Source organism: Oryzias latipes, chromosome 11 (genome assembly GCF_002234675.1).
Source record: "Oryzias latipes chromosome 11, ASM223467v1".
NCBI lineage: Eukaryota > Metazoa > Chordata > Actinopteri > Beloniformes > Adrianichthyidae > Oryzias > Oryzias latipes.
The window spans coordinates 4987748-5004724 of NC_019869.2; the positions used below are offsets into that span (position 1 = coordinate 4987748).

The window sequence follows — 16977 nt, forward strand, 5'->3', positions numbered from 1 at the left end:
TTAAAATGTTATTATTTACAATAACCACCTGGGATTATTAGGTTCAATTAAAAATGAATTAATTAGAATAATTAGTTATGAAATTGAAAATCCTCACTATTCGCTACTTGGTGCACTCTATGGGACGTTTGCCATTTTTTTGTGGTCTCTCTGAATCTGCAATTCCAAAATCCAGTTCCCCTTTGAATTTCCCAGAAGTCTTTGCGGTAAACCAGTGTGCATTGATGCTCACTGGATTGCCGAATCAAATTCAAACGGTTTGTCGTTTTGAAAAAAATGTGCGGGAATTTATTGTTTATAAATCAACTACGTAAAATGACAACGTAAAATGTTCGTATGTATTTGATTTTTACTTTTGCAAATGGGGCATACCATATTTGCCGTATTCAAGAAAAAAAAAGTAAGCACATGTCTGAACTGCACTAAAAACCAGGGAACTGGCTATTAGTTTAACGGATATTCTTTTAGGTCTTCTTTGTGTTTTCTGAATTGTTCTGTCTGTTCTGTCCTTTCTGCAATGATGCTTAACGTCGGTGTAAACATTACTCAACTTACTCCAAGTTTAAAATTGAAATTCTTCACTTTTTTTTCAACAAAGTTTTGTAATCAGATGGACTCCAGTGGAGCTTCTCATCCTCAAAGGATTATGTCTCTTAAAATTCCTAAAATCTGATTTAATCTCAGAGATTATTTATCTACAATCCCTCTTTCTACCCACACACTGCAGTGATGCGGCGTCATTAACCACATCATTCACACGCGTCTCCGTCTTGCAGCGAAGCCCATCTTAATAGTGGTTGGTGCTGTTATGCAGAGTCCTGTCACGTGATCTGATGGTGTTCAACATCATTGAATTCTAACCACTTAAAAAAGAAACCAATCCTCTGCAGTTTGATGTTATTTACTAGGCTCAGGTTAGAGTAGAGGATGCAGGAGACAGGGGTAGATGGCGGAAGCTGATTCGCTGTGGCGAGCCCTGAAGAGAAAACCGAAAGCAAATGAAGACTACTACATGGTTGTGTTTGCTCTGCAGAAAGACCCAGAGTGAAGGACCAACAATGAAGCTTTTCCCTTTGATAGTGGTTGACAGTGGAGAGGAACAACTAGATGGATGGATGGAATGTTTATTAATCTTAAGGGTAATTCAATAGCCTATTCAGCAAAATTTACACATCAGAAACAATATTAAGAAAAACATTAAGACTTTAAAACTGCAAAACATTCAATGATGAAAATATATTCATTAAGAAACAATAAAATCATAAAACAGTGAAAACTAATATGTGTTAATTAAAAATACAATAAAACTGCAAAACATTCAAAGAATACATTTTGTTAATGATAAATACAATAAAACATGAAAATTTAAAATCCCCCCCCCTCCCCCCTCCAAAACCAACCAAAAGAAACCTCCAGTTTTATTTTTTTTTTATTATCCCAATATTACATGGTCTCAACGGGCTTCACTAGTTGTACAAAACAAAAAATGAGTCATCAAATAAAATAGCTGATTGCTAATCCAAACAGACTAAACTAAAGTGGGCATCCCTGCCCTCAGACCCTCCTTCTCGGTAAGGAAAAACTCCTAAAAAGAAACTGATTCATGGGGAAAAACCTCAGGGATGTCCACATGAAGGTGGGATCCTCTCCCAGGGCGGCCAGGCGATGTACCAGAACTGTTAAAGAAGAATTGGCTTATCTAACGCTACGACTACAACTCTAACATAAACAGTATAGGAGGCTTTTTTATATTTATAATTATAAAGTTAAAAGGTTTTTGAAAAGGTAAATAGGTCATTTGCATAAATCTGATTAAAAATATTTGTTGTGTTGTTTTAAAACTTCTTAGCATAGAGCCCTGTGGAACACCATGACTGATTAATGGTAAATGGTAATGGTAAATGGCGTATACTTATATAGCGCCTTTCTTCCTACAAGGACAAAGCGCTTTACAGTCACAGACCCATTCACCCAGTCACACACACAGTCACACACTGGTGGTCGCTCCGCTGCCAAACACAGGCGCCCGCCTACCACCAGTAGGATTAAATTAAATTTAGATTAAAATGTCAGGAAGACTTTACACGATCGAACTAAAATCTATTGAATAAATACTTTTATCAGCTTAGTGAGTGCCTTAAGGAACAATTATACCTCGTAGTCTTTTAATAAATATTTATGTCGATTGTAAATAAACATTTACAGTGCCTTTTTTATGTTGGGGCAGAAAAAAAAGTACTTTGTATTGATAATAAGGCAATAAGAGTAGTCTGCAAATTGATGAACAAGGATTAAACTAAAGCAGCCTTGAAAGCCTGACGTGCAAAGCCTGTCAATGTTAAATTGTTTAAAACAATATAGTAATGTCAATAAAAGCATCAGATAGAGTCCCTTTCTTTTACAGATTCAGACTTTAATACCTCACCCTTTCTGTACTTGAAGGCACTAATCCAGTCCGTCTGCATCCTGCAGCGATGCCTTTATTGGATTAAAGTTTCCACAAATATTTGCTGCTGCAAGTTAATGTCCTGCTTCTAATTACCATAAAGCTGTTTTATTAATTCATACAAATTGAAGAACGTAATGAGCGTTAAAATGACTTTCTGGTTTTAATGGCATAAGAACGTCATCTGGATCACGCCACAGTTTCAGGTTTCCAGATGCTGGAGTGACACGCCGTCCTAATGTGCTGCATCTAAACATCTGCGCCTCCCTCCTGATGCTTTCTAAACACAGGCTGGGCCTTCATCTGTTGCTTATCAAGCCGCTGCTGTCGGTTCTCCTCCTAAAGATTTAGTAAGGATCTTTAAGTTGTGTTATATGAGAGTCCTAACAGCAAGCATTTCCTATGCCGGGTTTACACTTCATTGCATTTTGTAATATAGTCACAAGGCCATTCCCTGGAAAATGTGCCATAAGCTGATGACATCATCCACACTTGGAATTTGATGCCCCTAGTACAATCGCATGCATAATTTGCCTTCCAACCTATACTCCTTTGAGTGATTAGAATACACAATGGCAGAGCAAACTGGATCCAGAAGATTTTAATTTACACATCCACACAAGGCAAAGTCTCTGTTACTGCATTCTACTTCCAAGAAGAGTTCAACTTTATTTTTACTAACTACAGCTTTTATTTCATTAAAATATAGAAAAAGGGGCAAATCATCCTAAATTAACTTTTATATGTATATATATATATATATATATATATATATATATATATATATATATATATATATATATATATATATATATATATATATATATATATATATATATATATATATATATATATATATATATATATATATATATATGGTATATTGAGGCTTTTAAAATACACACAAAAGCATCTTATCTGCACCATTATTTAATCACAAACTGATTTCTATAGACGTGGGCATTGAAAAAAAAAAAATATATATATATACACACACACACACACACCTATTGGTCCTTACATATAAGGTGCACACCCCGTGCATACGGCATTCACGCGTGGTCGGAGTGTGACATAAGGGCGCCATTCTACAGCATCACCTGTTCGTCACAAATGCATACTTCTGTCATCCTTATAGAAACTTCCCCGTACACTTTTGAAGCGCACGACAATGGTATCTTCCATTTTCATGACGCCCCTTGATGGTATCTCTGGGATACTTCACGGACCCGGACAACCCAAAAACCCAGAAGCACCCCAACAGGTCAACCCCCCATACAGGTGTTTGTGACTAAAGCTCTCAGACAGAAGAGCTGTGCTCTCATTCTTTTCATTTTCTTGACTTTTATTGCTCATTTAAAAAAAAAGAAGGTCGTGTTAGGTTTGAAAATCCCAGCTTTTGGATGAACAATGCACCCACTGAGATTTGTAATGGAGTCTGAGTTTAGCCATAGATTAAACATGAAGCATAAAACAGCCATTTACTCCCAGTTAATGGGAATAACATCCGCAGCAAATCACCACATCTCAGTCGTAATCAATATCAAGCCCAAGGTGAATATATCTTGTTTGGAGATAATGCACCCCGCTATGCTTTATGAACCCTGCCAAATCCCAAGGTCGGGGACTGTGAAGAGGTCTTATGTACTTTCTTTGATGTGACTGAGCAAAGTTGGCATTGCCTGTAAATCCAATTTTAAACAGAGGCTCCTTATGAAGGCTCAATAATTTATCCAGCATGGCGTGTTATTCTGTCAACCATCCGCAGCTCTCCGGACTCCACTCCACCCTCGCTACGCACTCTCAGGCTTATCACGGTCTCATCCCCATCCCTGTGTGTTAAGGATTAATTAATGGAGGGAATTTTCATCTCCTGCCAGCTCTGGCCAAGAGAAATCGAGCGAGGCAGAAAGAAAGGGGAGCTGGGGAGCGCACGCCAAAGCTGTTAATTAGCTGTGCAGCGGAGATGATGCAGACGCGCGGCGCTCCGTTTCTCAGCCTCTCACTCAGGCAACATGACATTATTGGCAGCTGCCCTGATCGTCTTACTTTGTCCTTTCTCCAGACTGGGTGCAGTGCCGGTGTGGGACACTAGGGGGTAGTAGATGACAGTGGACTGTGTCTGCAGTAGTCCCACCTGCTTCGGCTTCATTTAGGTGCAGCGGGGAGGCTCCATCCCGTCCCGGCTGTTACTGGGAGAAATACTGGGACACTTTTGAAATTTGTCACAGAGGGTAACAAAGCAAATACGCTCACACCGGTTCCCGTCCTCACATTTGGGCCTCACCTCCATTTTTTCCTGACATATTAGGTTGTGTTACATACGTGGGGTTTTTGTAGTATTTTTCTGATGATGGAGGACTTAAATAAAGATATTTAAGATTAAATTTGCATGTCTAAGTATTTCTTTAATCAAATCATTGTGGATCACAAGAAAATGAAAAAAAAAAGCAGTTTGAAAAAGAATTTGTGACGTAGAAAATACGCAAACTCCCTGTTTTGAGCTATCAGCAATGGGAAGGAGAAGAGGGTTGCTCCGCGTCTACGGTCCAGCCCACAACTCATAAGTGAATTTCTAATGAACTATGGCCACTCTGCAGAAACTATGTCCTAAATTTAGCCTAAAAATGTCATAATCCTAATAAAAAGACCACTGGGAATGCTTTAAACATAAATCAAAAGATGATCAGAGTAAGACTAAATTAAAACTATGGTTGCAAGGTTTGCATTTATTTGTTTACAAGAAGTTTGACAGATAAAATATTTAATAAATCGATGCTTCTGACTCAAAACGGCTGCGTTTCAAAGTAAAAGCCTGTCTTTAAAGCAGAAGCAGAACACTCTGTTGTATTTTTTTCCTTGTCGACTCTATGAAAGAAGGAGGAATTGTTTGAAACGCAGCTAAAATATTTCCCCTCCCTCCTAATGAAGGTTTTTATTGCTCCGGCCTGCCTTGCTGGAACAGCATCAAATCCGTTTCCTGTTGCGAGCGTCCTCATCAGCTCTCTGCGAAAATGTTCTTAACCGGACAGAAAAGCCGATCGAACAAACATGCAGCCGTCTGGCGTTGGTGCCGGCGTGAAAACCATGACAGAATGAATTGCAGTTCTCCTAAGAAACAATTATTGCTGCACAGCACTGCTGCCAACCCCCCCCCGTCACATTGCGTCTGGAAATCATTACAGTGGTTTTAATTCCCAGCTCTTCTTTGTATTCTGATATTGTCGTCACAAAGGAGCCCTGCGATTGCCTCTTGATTAATTTAGCCGAGTACATTTATATTGGATCTTTAAATGCTTATCAGTGTTAATGCGATTACACGCTTCATTGTCTATGCTACAGTTCCCCGCTGCGCCTGCTAATGCCTGGATGTTTACTGCGCGCCCCTGTCCGGGCGTCTGTGTGTGTGTTTGTTTGTGCTCCCCCAAAGGCTTTGCTCCTCTCCTTTAATTTTTGAGCTTGTCCTTGCTCTGTTGCTACGGTAACGTGAAGAATACTGGGAGTTTGAACCGGGCCTTCGGATATCAATTAAAGCCAAGGACTTTGCATCCGTCATGTTTGCGCAGATGGCAAATGCATGGTTTCTAGGTGGATGATTGTGCTGCTCCTGTGTTATGGATCTTTGTGTGTGTGGGTGTGTGTGTGTGTGTGTCTTCCCACATGGATTCTACTTAGAAGTAAAGCAGGCTTCTCCTCTCACCCGTGCGCTGTCACTCAAATTGCTAATTGGCTCGCAGTCTCTTGAACGCAGCTCTTTGAGCGTGACTGTACTCTTGTACCTTCCCCGTGCCGCTCCTCCCTCCGCCCTCCGCTTTGGCTCGGCTGCCTGGCACCGAGGCGCCGGCTCACCTATTGTACCGGCTCTGCGGCAGAGCCACCGGGCCAAATCAGTGCAGAATGTAAAACACAGATGGCCATTGACTCACGAATGGGTTGGTGGAAAATGAGAGCCGAATCCAGTCTGCAGCTCCAGCTTTTTACTCCTCTGCCTCATCTGTCAGTCCAGCCATTCCTGGCGCTTTCTTCCTGCTCCCTCCCTTTCAGCAGACACACACTCTGCTCCATATTTGTCTTTTTTTCTCTCTCTCTTTTTTGGCTACCTCTCCCTCCTGTCACCTCAGGCCTCCAGTCAGGGTTAATTAGCGCCGAGTTGAGCTGTGTTTAATGGTTAATGTGGTTTCTTGCTGGTGTAGCACTCTGTCCCCTCTCTGTACATTCAGCATCTATCAATGCAAGCTGTCAAGCTCTTTCATTAGGAGATGCGTCATCACCTACCTGCTGACATACCTGTCTACTTGCTTTATGCTGTCTGTCACTTCACCTTGCAGCAGGAGATGCAGACCATATGCCCAAACCAGCGTGCACCTCTCCCCCAATTTCCCTTTCCCTCCAGGATGTTGGATATAGAGTGAGTGGGAGCGCCGCAGAGACACTGGAGAGGAGAAAGCGAGCCTGAAACATATAATAAGAAATGGGGGGGAAGAGCTGTGGTGAGAGGAAGAGGAGAAGACGATGTGATAGATCTGACAGGGCCTGCGTGAGACTGAATCCTGGGCAGAGACGTCGTGGAAGCGAGGTGACGACCAAACGGGGGAAAGGCTTCAGCCAGTACCTCCTATTAGGTTTGGGTTTTTTTTTGTTTTTGTTTGTCAGAGTGGAGGGACAGGCGGCCGCTGTTCCTCACGCCAAACCTCATCAAGACACAAAGATGCTTCTATTTAGAAGGAATTTAGTTTGAAACTTCAGTTTAAAAGAAAACTTATAGTGTTAAAGTGTTGGTGGAAGCCACACATCCATGTAAGGAGTGCTGTTTGAGATGCTTAAAATCTGAAGCTGTTCATCTTTTAATGTATTTATAAGCGGCGTTCCCAGTGGTCTTTTAACCATGATGATGCTGTTTTTAAGCCAAAATCTAAATTCTTGTTTTTTTCTAGGACATAGTTTCTGCAGAGCGGCACTAAAAATTTACCTCTAAGTTGTGGGTGGGACTGTTGGCGTGGAGTGAGCCTTCCCACATTTCCCATCATCCCTTTGTTCACACTGTGTGCCACTAGCTTACAGCCCCTCACGTCCCCAACTTAACATTAGCGGTGCAAAGAAAATGGCGAGCTAAATCAGGGCTGTCCAGCCGTACAGGAAAACAAAGACCTACATGGATCTATTTGTCTGCAGGTGGATGCATCAGAATGGGGTGGAGCAGGGAGCTTGTGGCTCGTCGCTTGTAGCACCTACAGGTTTTTCAACCGGCTTTTTTTTTATGTGCTCATAATTCACAACGATTTGAATAAAGAAATACTCAGAAACGCCATTTCAATCTTGTTCATATACATCCTCCATCATAAGAAAAATGATACAAGAACATGTTAGCACCAAAAACACATTTAAATCGGAGTGGATCTTTGAAAATTGTGCTTTTGGTGTTTAGCGCATGTCTGCCCCCATAGATTAAAAAAAAAAAAAAACAGAAAATAAAATGAAAAAACATTTAAGTCACATAGGCTGAATTAAAAACCGTGATCATTAACCAAAGTCAAGGTTGGTTGACTCCCCCCTACTGAGTTCAGTCATTATTTTATAGTTTTACATAGTCTTGGTAATTCGGTTCTGATCCGATAGATTCTTTTCAAGTTACAAAATTCAGTGTCTAGTAATGATTGATTATCTTCAGAAAACATTCATTCATGAATTCAGTGAACAGTAACTGTTATGTAATAATCATTGATTATCATTAGAACACATGATCACATTAAACCAGTAATTATTGCTACATATTGCAGATCAAGTAAAGAAAATCAATAGCTTATTGGTTGTAATTCAAACCTTTCAGTATTCATTATTGCACATTACAATGTAATACTCATTAGTTGTAATTAAAAGATCTTTGATTAATTCACCACAATCAAGTTCACATGTGTATTTGAAATTATTCAAACACCTGTTGATCCTTAACTCCCCTTATCTTCGTATCCTGAAATCAGAGTTTCTTTCTACATTTTCTTGAATATTTGAATATTTGAACATTGTTTGAGCTTATTACTGAACCCGTTCAAAAGTTTAGTTTTAGTTTTGCACGGTGTAAAAATCAACAAGAACTCTTATAATTATTCCTGTCATGGTTTACTTTGACAAGAACGGCCCCAATTACCTGAAACCCGGAAAGATCACGCACGAGGTTTTGGCAGAGAAAGAGTTTTATTGTTCCAGGATGTAGATGGTGGGATACGTGGAGAGGGTGAAAGCGAGGCGAGGAGGAAACCAGACGGTAAGTAATCCTCTTGGTGATTGTTGGTTGTTTGTGGCGAGGTGAATGAAGCGGGAGGCATAGAGGAGTGGCGTGGCTGGAGGTCTAGACGGACGACGAGGGCGTATGAACGATCAGGAGCAGGAGATGACCCCACGTCGGCACTTGGTGGATGAATGGAATGATAACTTGATTATCTGGCTTCGTCAAAACGAGAGAGTCACTAGAAAACGAGGTACACATAAGACCAGGTACTTCACCATAGTAGGCAACGAACTGGCGATGAATACTGGAATCTGGCCATCTTTAATACTGCAGTGTTGATGAGGGGAATGCCGGCAGCTGAGTCCAATCTGTGGATGACAAGGCAGAGAAGGGAGGGGGGAAAGAGGACTCTTGGAGGTACCATGACAATTCCCCCAAATTTCTATACAGTAGGTGAAATATGGTAGTATTAAGGAGCAGTAAAATAAATATATACTGTTGTATTCCAATAAATGTTTAGATTTACTTATGATTGAAATACTTTTTGAGATTTTAGTTTGTATGTGTCTGATGTGAGGCTTCCAACTTAGTTTGTTATCGACAACAACCCCCAAGAATTGGATTTCTGTAACACTTTCAATTGGGACATTTTGGTAGTCTGGTAGTTAACCAAGGGCATTTGGCAAATTTGTTCTTGAATTTGTAAATCGGACAAATCTTATTGTAAAATGAGCCAAATATTTAGAAACAGAAACATTAATAATCGATGTCCGCATCTTTCTCTCTGGAACATGGAGTTCCAGTTTTGTCTGGATAAGTCATTATTAAGAGAATTTTTTCATTTCCTACCCTTTTATAGACTGGTTCTTTTATCATTTTCTTTGTCTTCACATTGATGTCAAATAGTGCATGTGATGCAGCAGGTATCTATAGCAACCTTTGCTCCGCGTAGGTCCAAAGGGTTCAAACATTGATTCTGGTTTTGTAGCTTTTATAAAGGAAGCATGATGAGAGTAGGCTGGTTGAGCCTTTTACCCTTCATGGTTAGATCTGCACCCATCTCCCATGAAATGAAGAGTTTTATTGCCTAAACCAGATTTCAGATATATTGATTCTGAAAAATCTTTTTTTTTTTTTAATACAACAGAGAATTTAGAATATTGCTGAATCGGTTTATTCTAGATTTACTTTTTGACACCATTTTTTAGCACGATGTGATGTGAAAACAAGCCCTCTGACCTGGAGTGGGGCGTTTATGTTTTAAGTGTTTTATCCTTTCAGACAAAAAAAAAAAAAAGATGTAATCTGCAAGATGATTGATGCTGATCAGATGTCCAGCATTTATTTCGTTGTTTGCTTGTTAGCCTCTATTGCTGGCAATTTTAACCGACGTCACATATTTCTGCAAATCTTCGCATGGAAGATGAGTTTGAATTTATTTTCTCTTTTATTCAGTGAAATGTTTTTAAAGGTTTACACATTACTTCTTAGCAACTGAAACCTTTGTTGAAATTAAATAAAAATCTGTTCTGCTGGATTCCACATATGCCAGTATAATAGGACAACTGGTGCAACAGAGAGGAGACGAGCATTTTTTATTTAATTTTTTTTCTTAAGTCAAACCACATTTGGATTAAATTTGCTTTGGATTTTTTGTCAGGGTCCAAATCAGGTTATAGTTTCATTAATTTATATTTTTTTTTTATGTTTTCCATGTTTACTAAAATTATTTTGAACCAAAATTCAACAAAATCAAACTTCGATTGAGTTCATTTTGATCAATTTCCACTGATTTTATAATTTCTTAGATTCCTTTTTCCGTCTTCACTTTTGCTTTTGATGCTTTTGAACACTAATGGTTTATAGATTAATAACATCTTAAGATATGATAACATTTGAAAATAGAATGAGCTGCATACAGATGAATAGAAAACCCAACAGAGTATTTCCTTTGCAGTGTTTACTTTCAGAGTTTAATCAGAACTTGTATTTTAGACCTCATCCTTGAGGCATTTCCTCTATGAACTGTTGCTCCGCCTCTTTTTCAGTCGGGGTACGTGAAGCTGTCCAAACCGGTGGCCCTCTGGACCCAACAAGATGTGTGTAAATGGCTGAAGAAACACTGTCCCAACCAGCACCAGATCTACAGCGACTCCTTCAAGCAGCACGACATTACAGGTGCGTTTTTTCTTTTTTTTTTTTTATAACTGAGCCTTTTAACACGTTTCTACATTCATCCCAACCCTTGTCTGCATTTTGCATAAGTTTCATGTCTCCATATTGTTTATGGCACATGCAGGAGGTGCATATACCGACATACAGTGGTTTGGTAAATACAGAAAGTCCAAGTATACAGTACGTTTAAATCTTGGCATCATTTCTCCTATTTTACACAAACTCCTCAAAGACAACACACCTAAAGCCTAAGTCACATGCATCCATACAGGGGGTTTACCCGTACAGGTGCTGTGGGTTTTCCCGCTCTGCTCTACAGGTTCGTCAAACGGTCTACGACCTTGATATTTCATGCCTGCACGCCCCATTTTTCACCCCCATTTTTCACCCGTGAGGGCAGTTGTGACTAAGACTTCAACAGCTTTAGTGTTTTGTTATTTTTTACATCACCAGAATAATGTTTATTCCTTGTGTTGTTACTGAACATGCAAGCTCTTTAAAGTAGTGCAGCAATGGCAGAACGCGATTGTGAAGGAAGTTCGGGAAAAATTGTAAACAGAGGTAATTCAAAGAGTTTTACAGAGATGCAAAAGCTTTTGGAAACATTCAGGTGGGTGGCGGTTTAAACAAATACATTTGAAAGTGCTGCAGTTCAGGAGACACCGCATTCCTAAACTTTGCTACAGCAGCTGTTTGCCTACTTAAAAAATGAACTAAACCAAATTTAATCTGATCTATGCATTTGTTTTAATATAATATTTGTATTTCGATTTCTTCGTCTACGTTTTCAATTTTAACTTTCTTTTTTAATTTAAAATTTCCAATCAATTCATGAGTAAATATCCTAAGTAATTGTTTTTATTTTTTATGAACAGACATACTTCTTTAGTTTTGAGAATAAATCATAATTTACATCATAAGTTATTAAGGATATGCATTTTGACATATTCTACATACTTCTACTAATCTTTTTGATTATTGCGCAACTATGGCTGAACTGTCTGCAGCTAATCGTCCAAACTCTGTGAAAAATGTGCAGCTGTGTAAAAATCCATAGTATGAGGGGATAAGACAGAGAAAAAAAATCAAAAACAACCCTTTACTTCTGATATTTACACTAATCTATCTATTTTTTTTTACTTTTTAGCATTAACTCTTTTTAAATTTTGTTTTAAGTCCAGTGTGTTTTTAGAAGATCCTCCACACAGAAACCAACCCTTCTAGTGGACTGGGATCGTTGCAGTGGTTTCTGGCCTGGCCCCTTTTTTTGGTGCAGGGGGGGAAGTCCTCTGGGTTGGTCGCTGGCGTGGACAGATCCTCAAAATGTTAATGCCATTTCCTCACATCAGCATCAAGACTGGTTTCAATTCCATTTTCTATTTTGAGATTTATTTATATTTCATTTTATTTTTCATTATGTTGTGTAGGATGTCTGGGGGGGGTTAAGGGTATTCTGGGTATTTTATCATTTCATTTTTAATTATTTCAGGTTGGTAAAGCACTAACTGTTGTATAAAAAAGTGCTTTATCAATAAAGTTTGATTTGGTTGTAAAAAAAGTTGTTTTTAAAAATGGTATTTGGCAACTTTTTTGACTTTTTGTCCATCTGAGGTCCAGTAAAGCAGCTACCCCTAGACCGCGGACCGGTACCGGTACCTGGGACAGTTGGTACCGGACCACAGACTGAGAAAAATACAACCTACATTTTTTTCTGTTTTCTTTTTTAATCTGATTCTGAAAGTTTGATTTTGAAAAACTACACGCTTCTCCACCTCATCCAAGTCATTCTTGGACAAATCGGTCACATGTCTGACGTCTGCAACTTTCCTAGACCAACGGCTAAATAAAAAACCCCAAGCTAGTAAAGTTAACAAAAAGAATCGTATTTGGAAAGTTTCTTTTGGCAAAAAGAGAGGAAATGGAAGAAGAGACTTCCACTTCTTAATAAAAGAAAGCTGCATTTAACAGACAAAAACCAGGAGTCTTTACTCCAAGGAGGATTTATGGATTTATTGTGACAGTTGTTCCCACAGACCATAATGATGATGGATAACATTCACCGACCGGCTGTCTAATGTGACAAGGATGCTGCCAAAAAAGTTGTTTATGATTTTATTTAGAAGATAGCAGTTTTAACGACCATTCTCTCTGTATTTATCCGTCGCACCTTGAAAGTCAGACGAGGCTGAAGTTGACGTCTGATGTTTTTTTTAGCTTCCCCTTTGACAGTTACGGGTTCAAATCTGTCACATTTTAAAAGGTTCCTAAATGAAATCTAGTGAACAAATAAAGTTTCAAAGCAGCTGCAAGAATCTGACAGAGGATGAAGATTTTGACAAAAGATAAGAGAAAATGGAAAACAAAAAGAAAAAAGCCTCGAACGGCCCAACTCTTAAGAAGTGTTACATATTATTCAGAAGCGTATGGGGCGTTTACATAAATTAATGTGGTTAAAAAAAAGCTCCTTGCCACATCGGAAACTGCTTTATTTTGTAACATCAGCATCGGTCAGCAGCCATTCCTTCCCGCTGTCAGCTAGACCACGCCACCGCCGTCTCCACGTCCATCAATCCCCTAATGAGGCTCTTCAAGGTCAGCCCGTCTTTAACCACACTCCAACCTGCCAAGCAACAGATGACCATTAATTTGCAGCGCGCTCTTCTCCCTCAGAGCACAACAGATCACATTAATATGATTATTTGTTTCTGCTGAGGACCTCCTCGACACCGTGACTGGTAGGCACGGAAAATTGCTTGCCGTTTGCGATGATTGGTGTAATGACTCACACTGCCTTTTTTTCCCTTTTTTCTCACACTTTGATGCGTTTGGCCTGTTGTGTCTGCGTGGAGGCTTCGCATCCCCGTGTAATGGTCTGAAAATGCAAATGTTGGCGCCTTGGACCCCCAACGCGCACGAATATCTCATCAGCGGCAGAGAGGTCCTAAAGATTGACCCCACAGTTCACCGCATCCACGCTTAACCGCTCTGTTTCAATTAACACATCTGGGAAGATTTCACTTAGCTAATTCGCGGTTCAAGCTGTCCTGCTTTAACGAATTACCGGGGAAAACACACGCGTTTGTGCTTCTTTGGCGGCTGATTTATTTTGAAAGTTGTGGACTAAATGGATCATTTGCAATAACGACATTGTCACACAAAAGAGCAGGAGCTCCTCGTCTCATCACTTCTCGCCAGATAAGAAGAAAACGAGGTTATTGCGTCATTCAATAGCTCCAAATTTTTTATAGCCAAACGTGGTAAATTAATCCGAAACCTATTAAACTTCCCGACAAGCCTGGCTCATTCCATTCCGACTTTAAATAAATGATATTTTCTCTTATTAGAGTTCCAGTGGATGAGAGTGTTTGAACTGAGCTGCCTAATGTTGTATTAACTTAATGACCTGTGTAAGCTATTTAAGGTGTGATTATTTTTACAGGCTGATACCTGCGAGGGAAGGCTTTCACCAAATTTGCACACAGACCTTCTCTTTCCCGCTGCTACGATTACGAGATAATGATATGCGCAGAATCTGCGAGTAATTCAGTTTGTCTCCACATCGGGCATTAATTAATGAAAGCCAATTAAAATGGGCCAAGCCACACCAATTGGGCCCTGGCAAGCAATTTGCATCCCAATCAGTGTTTGAAATATTATGCAGATGTGTTTCTGCTGCAGTGATCCAGCGCCATTAGAATGAACAAGGCAAACAATCGACAAACGTTGACGACAGTCAGAGAATCCAGGCGTGGATTTTGTGGAGAGCAGATTTAAACTCTATAATTACACATTTCAAACTTAAAAGAAATACAGAAAGTTTGGAAAAAATGGCAAATTGAAAACTTGATTAAACCTAAAATTCTTAACAAATAAAAAAAGTTGCGTTTAATTTTTCGTCCTCAATTTAAGCTACTTTCACACTGATTTGTCCAGTTTCACTGTTAAGTCGGAGGTCCTGTGGCGTGTTATCGGCATCAGGCGTGTGGTCAAGTGGCAGCGTGTTTTCGGCAGCGAGGGGAAGATTTTGATGGGTGGAAAGTTTCGCTGCACTGCACAATGTTTCCAGAGTCCAAATATCTGAACTTTAACGAAGAATTTGCATCAACCAATTGGGAACTCTGCTTTGGTCGTGCTGTGTTCAGTGGGTGGAGTCCAACACCAACATGGAGGAGAATCTGATTGTTCTGTAACAATTCATTAGTTTTGGTAGTTTTTTTGTATGGAAACAAAAACAAAAAGGTCATTTCATTTTATTTCTTTATTTCCCCGTTTTTTCCTGTCACTAATGTGTGACAGCAAGTCGTCAAACCGAGAAGCAGAATTAACGCTGAAAACGGCAGTCAGTGATGAGGCTAAAAACATTAGACGGAACCCATTTTTTGACAAGCTTCAGGCGGCGAATTTTTTAGGTGTCAAAACAAAGGTGCCCGCATATTCGCCACACTAATTGCGTCCGTTGTGAACGCAGCATTACCGTTTCAATTCAGAATGTCTGCTTTTGGTGTTCAGCCCAAATTTTTGTAGGGGTGGGGCTTTGAGTCCATTGGCTACCAGGACATGATTGACGTCTGGAGACAGAGGTTACGGTGACGTAATTTCTGCAACAGAACAGCATCTGTTGTTGGTGCCACCTGTGTCTTTCCTCCTCTGATGATAATGCTCTGCCAGTATTTTCCGCATCATAAGGCGCACTTTAATTTTTCCAAAAACAACATCCGTCTTATAAAGGTATTAATTCTGATTACTGACATCAAAGGGGATTTTGAGAGGTACACGGCACTCTGTCAAAATGCCTGGTTGGGTGTTAACGTGTAGCGTTAACGTTTAGTGTTAACGTTTAGCGTAAACGTGTAGCGTTAACGTGTAGCGGTGTTGCAGTTTTTTCATTTAGAAATGTCATGTTTTTTCAAACGTTTTATTCCAAATGCTACTGTTTCACAACTATATGAAAAAGAAAATACTCCTCCATCTTGAGAAAAATGCTCAGGAGAACTTAAACACTAGAAATACCTTTTCATTGGAGCAGGTCGTTAAGCTGTTTCCGATTTGACCCAATGTTTGTGCTTCTGGGAAGCTTGTGACTGGTTCAAATTTCACTTTCATGCAGATGCTGGTTTTGGATTTCTCTTAGATTTTTTTTGGGGCGTAGTATTTCTTTGCGTTTCCTCCGATGCATATACAGCTCCATACTTGGCCCTCTTTTCAGCTGGCAGCGGTGCTCAATCTCTCTTGTTTTGGCGATGTCGCCTACCCTTCATGAAGCAGCAAATCAATAACCGGTCTCTATTGCAGGCCATTGTGTCCTCCCTTCTTCTGACATAAAACAGCAGTGAGGGAAATGCTTTGCGTTAAATGTGGCAGGTGCTACGCCTTAGCGTTGAGCGAACCTCCCCGCCGTGCTGCTGCAACCTCTGCCAAAGAAATCGATGTGTCCCACCCCCTCCTTCCAGCCTCAATTGCTAAGAAGCCCCTGCCCTTCCTCAATCCTCACCTCCCACCCTTCTAATTTGACTTTAACACCCAGCTGCCATTAAAAATGCATTAAAGCATGTTAGGGCACAATTAGATATTAGTCCCCCAGCCGCTGTAATTACAAAGCTCATTTAGTTGAGAGGACAGTATGTCATGATAAATCAAACGCAAAGTTTCTGTTAGCTGGGATCAGCTCCGAAGAGGATGTTGGAGACCCAAAGCGGGCGGGTCTTCGGCTCCGTAGCTGTCGGAGAAGATGGCGACACGGCAGCGTGTTTATTTCACGTGTGCAGCATCAGAGCAGAACCTGCTGCTATCCAGAAGCTTCAAACAACCCAAAAGCTGGGGATAGACTCTCACAAGAGTCTCCACAAAGATCCATAGTCTAGATTGATTATTTTAGAGTAAAGATTTAGCTCTAATCTGATTACTCGTGTGTTTAAATCCATTGACTGTACATAAAAACAGAACTGAATGCCCCCTCCCCCCTGGCGTTTCAAACAGGAAGTGGCTCCATAGACTTCTATTGATAAACAGCTATTACTGTCATTCCATTGGTCAGAAAAAACGTTCTTGCCCTGACCAATCAGATGCCTCAATAAAAGTAGATAAAAGTAGGTAAAACATACTGGTCTCAAAGGCCAGCGTTCAAAAGGTT

At 40.0% G+C, this 16977-nt stretch overlaps 1 protein-coding gene across 5 annotated transcripts in view; it reads left to right on the plus strand.

Annotated features, from left to right (window-relative positions):
* The window catches only part of samd12 (sterile alpha motif domain containing 12), a 142728-nt gene that overhangs the window by 30159 nt on the left and 95592 nt on the right, over positions 1-16977 (plus strand). For all 5 annotated transcript variants that reach the window (XM_023959626.1, XM_023959627.1, XM_023959629.1 and 2 more), the window contains one exon: positions 10721-10850. In XM_023959626.1, the coding sequence (XP_023815394.1) occupies positions 10721-10850 (130 nt within the window). The remainder of the gene's footprint in view (positions 1-10720; positions 10851-16977) is intronic.